The sequence below is a fragment of the Triticum aestivum genome, chromosome 2D (genome assembly GCF_018294505.1).
Source record: "Triticum aestivum cultivar Chinese Spring chromosome 2D, IWGSC CS RefSeq v2.1, whole genome shotgun sequence".
NCBI classification, from domain to species: Eukaryota; Viridiplantae; Streptophyta; class Magnoliopsida; order Poales; family Poaceae; genus Triticum; species Triticum aestivum.
The window spans coordinates 346,882,531-346,886,788 of NC_057799.1; the positions used below are offsets into that span (position 1 = coordinate 346,882,531).

Below are 4,258 nucleotides of genomic sequence, written 5' to 3' on the forward strand. Positions count from 1 at the left end.
TTATAGAATATAAGTTTTTTTTGAGAGAGAATATAGAACGATAAGTTGCGTAAGGTGTTCTCCACTGGGTGGACTGGGCCTCGACAATCCTCATGTGGCAGCCGGATCGTACTGTGCTCTCTGTACACGCCCAGTTTCTTCTTAACACAGTACAATTATAAATGCCCACATACACGTGATATTGTAAATTTTGCGTAAATATACAGAACATATTCCCTATCTACCATCTACAAAATTCTAAATCAGTTTTTTTTGCAGGGTAAAAGGACCCTATTATTTCAAACCCAAACTTGATATGCTGTCAAGAAAAAAGGACAAAGTTATATTGAGCGAAATCGAATATACACACACTTATATACAGACTTCGATGCATTTCAAATCCATGCACGTCTTCTTCGTTGCTCTGTACAGGTTACAAGTGGATCTCACAACAACAAAAGCTCAAACATCACAAAAGAATGCTAGTATGACTGAGGATTGGTTAGTATCATATTCAATCTTTTCTACAACACGCACAGCACCAGAGATATTCATATCCTGAAGCTGGCTACCTGGCGGAGTTCTAACTTAATCAGTGATAGTGACGCGCTGTCTCCTTGTTTTCCCATTTCTGATTTCGACCGGAACCTCTTGCTGCTGCTGCTGCTGCTGTGACGGCCGCCGGCGACCACCTGCGGCGACGTTCTCGTCACCTGCTCCCGCATTCCGCCCGCCGAACAGCCCGTCTATCATGGTGATCACGTCCCCCGGCGTCAGTCTGGCCACAGCTCCCTGCCGTCGGTAGAAGAGCCTGTACATCGGCACCACGGCCTCCTTCGCCGCCGCTCTCAGCGCCTCCCCCATCTCGTCGTCTGCCGCCACCCATTTCTCTTGCATCGCCACCATCTGCACCACCGCCTCCTCCACCGCGCCGCCGCGAAGCACCTTGCTCCCCCACGCCGCGCGCACGTACACGTCAACGTACCCGCGCGCCTTGGCCCTCTGCGCCTCCGCCCACTCCTCCCCGAGGACCCGCTCCAGCTTCGTGCCGCCGCCCACCTTCTTGGCCACGTAGTGCGTGTTGTTCGCCAGGAACAGGTAGCTCAGCGCCGGTTCCCGGTAGCTCCCGGCCTTCGCGTCCAGCTTCCGTAGCAGCACATGCACGAGCCAACCGATGGGGTTCGACCACACGCTCAACGCCGGCGAGGACGACGACGACGACGAGAGATCCGAAGAGGAGGCCATGCTGCCAGAGGCGAGGGATGACGTGTCCGTGAACTGGTCTCCTCCTGCCCCGACTCCTTGCTGGTAGAAGTATATGTGAGCCAGCGCGTTCTCGTAGTCGGCGAGGAAGCTGAGGTAGTTCATGACGTAGCGGGTGAGCGGGTGCACTGCGCCGCCGGGCACCGTGCCCTTGGACGGCTCTTTCTCGATGGCTGCCTCGAAGCTGGCCACCATGCTCCGGACCGCCTCGCTGACCTTGGTCGTCACGAGGGTGGCGGCGCGGGAAGTGACCTCCGACTTTTCCCCGAACGCGGAGACGATGGCCGGGAGTATGGTCTCGGTGAGCGCGTCGTGGACGTCGAGCACGCGGAACAGCCGCTCCGGCGCGCGCCGTGACCGCCCGACGGCAGCCTCGGCGACCGCTAGGATGTTGGTGGCATGATCGTCCGCGATGGCACCGAACACCGCGTCGCCGACGCCCTCGTTGTCGCCGACGAAGACGCGGTCGCAGAGCTCCCGCTCGGCGGAGAAGACGGACGTGAAGGCGACGCGCGCGCCGGCGAGCCAGGACTGTATCTTGGCGTCGACCTGCTCCCAGGAGAACTTATGGACCTGCGCGTGCTGCGGGGACAGCGAGAAGCCGTGCAGGCGCTGCAGGTTGGCGGTGACCGCCGCGCGTCGGCGAGCCTTGAAGATGGACACGCACTCCTTGCCGTACCCGGCGGCCATCATGGCCTCCGCGACCACGCGAAGGTGAGCACAGGCGTCTACCAGGCTTTGGTCATCCTCTTGCTCGTCGTCATCATCATCATCTTGGCGGAAGTGGAGGACGGCGGGGAGGGAGGTGAGGAGCAGCTGGAGCTCGCGCTGGAGCCTCCGCATGGCGGTGTCGAGGAGCTCCTGCGCGTGGATGAGGCCATGGCCCCCGGCGTGGAGGGCGTCGGCGGCGGTGGCGGCGCCAGAGGCGTAGAAGAGCATGGCGCGGTGGAGGTCCTTGGCGGCGCGCAGGAAGGCGTCGACCTCGTCGGGGGTGGAGTCGAGGAAGAGGGAGCTGCCGAAGGAGTCCTCGTCCGGGTGCCACTTGTCGAGCAGGATGGCGGCGGCCGCGACGGTGTCGTCCACCACGGTGGCCGGGAGCGTGCGGCGAGGGGCCAGGGGGCTCCGGCCGCCGGCGCGCGTCATCGTTGGTTGCAGCGGACAACCGACGCTCGGTGGGCGGGCGATGCGTGTGAGAGAGAAGACCGTACGTTGCTTAGCGGCAGAGCTGAGCAGTGCCTTGGTTTGCAAGGAGGAGGCGAGGCGGAGTTTGTTAAGAGGATAGGATGGCCGGCAGGGGGTACTTGTAGACGGACGGACGACTCGGCGTTCCTCCATCGGAAATGTCGGTCAAACGTGACACCTCGGCAGACCGCGTGCGTCAGCCCGCCTCACGAGGATGGGCACAGGCGCGTTGCGTTGCGTTGCGGCCGTGCATTCGAATAGAGTATGGCACGCGGGGAAACAGCGTGACGAAATAGCAGTGTACTACTACAATTTGGACTATTAGTTACTCCCCGTCTCATAATATAAGAGCGTTTTTTACACTACTCACTAGTTGGCCAGATACGCTTTTGTTGCCGGCGCTACACGGCATTTACAAGAGAGCAACGCGTAATTGATCGCATCGCACAGCCTCCTCGAAGCTGCTTCGAACGTTACAAGGCGTAAATACAGCACACGCCCTCAAGAGACAAATTAACCTCTCAGCTCAGCCTTGCGTTTTGTCTCCATGCTTGTTATAAAATAACTTAGTTTATGCACTGTACGGGGACGTTTGCCCTGTTGCCTCTCTGCCTTGTTGGAGTATAATGTCCAGCTTTCTTCTATAGTTTAAGTTTTTAGGTGAATTCGAGCATGCAGATCAATACTGCCAAGTGAATCGTCTTTTTTTTTAAAAAGAAAAAGAAAAAGAAGAGAACAAAGGTTACTTTGGTACCAAACATCAGTAAGGGCATCTTCAAGGCGAACCTGTAAACTTTCTGTAACCGTCTGGACCAAACCAAACTATACGGACAGCGAAAGCCATCCAACGCTGATCTGTATCAGTCTGCGGAGTAGTCCTGACGCGATTTCTCCCGTAAACCGGAGATAAAAGTGGGGAAGGTTTGTGGGAGTCCGGACCGCTCCCAAGCGCGCTTCTGGTTGCCCTGACCCACCAAAAAACTACACCCTTCCGCGCACGCTCCCTTCCGGCGCCAGCTGCCCGCATTCATGCCGCTATAGAGCGCTTCGCTCCGCATTGAAGATGGTTCAGGGCAGACACGACCTCCCACTGCCTCCACCATTGAAGCGGCGCGCTGGCCGAAGGCGCCGTCCGTTGCACGCCCGGCTGAACACACCTCCTCGACGCATTCATACGCTCCCATTAATCCTGCGTGGAAGCCGAGAAACCTACTCCGACCACACGTCCGTTCATGAGCGGGCCGGCATTAAACGCAACATCGGCCGAGCTTCTCTCTTCTGCCCTCTATTTAAATAATGGCAGGCGCCGGGCAAGAAACACACCCGTCGACCGCTCCTCCCATCTCCTCCTTCAGCATTTTCTCCACCATTTTGATGGCATCTGACAGTCAGGAAGAGCAATTCTCCGGCATAAAAAGTCGGCATGGTAGCCCGCCGAGCCCGCCAATACGAGCAAGGCAGCTCGCTGCTCCACCTCCCTCCCTGTGACGCCCCCGATTTGACCGTACACTAATCATGCACGCAAATGTGTACGATCAATATCAGGGACTCATGGGAAGATATCACAACACAACTCTAAAACATAAATAAGTCATACAAGCATTATAATACAAGCCAGGGGCCTCGAGGGCTCGAATACAAGTGCTCGATCACAGACGAGTCAACGGAAGCAACAATATCTGAGTACAGACATAAGTTAAACAAGTTTGCCTTAAGAAGGCTAGCACAAACTGGATACAGATCGAACGAGGCGCAGGCCTCCTGCCTGGGATCCTTCTAACTACTCCTGGTCGTCGTCAGCGGCCTGCACGTAGTAGTAGGCACCTCCAGTGTC

General features: G+C 57.0%; 1 protein-coding gene across 1 annotated transcript; it reads right to left on the reverse strand.

The window, feature by feature from the left end:
- Positions 1-296: 296 nt before the first annotated feature.
- LOC123053080 (exocyst complex component EXO70H1) lies at positions 297-2,508 on the reverse strand. Its single transcript, XM_044476473.1, has one exon. It carries the CDS (start codon positions 2,383-2,385, stop codon positions 568-570), a length of 1,818 nt encoding a protein of 605 aa, XP_044332408.1. The 5' UTR covers positions 2,386-2,508; the 3' UTR covers positions 297-567.
- Positions 2,509-4,258: the final 1,750 nt, after the last annotated feature.

Excerpts from the sequence above, each read along its gene's own strand:
- LOC123053080 (XM_044476473.1), bottom strand. The coding sequence starts at position 2,385 with ATGACGCGCGCCGGCGGCCGGAGCCCCCTGGCCCCTCGCCGCACGCTC.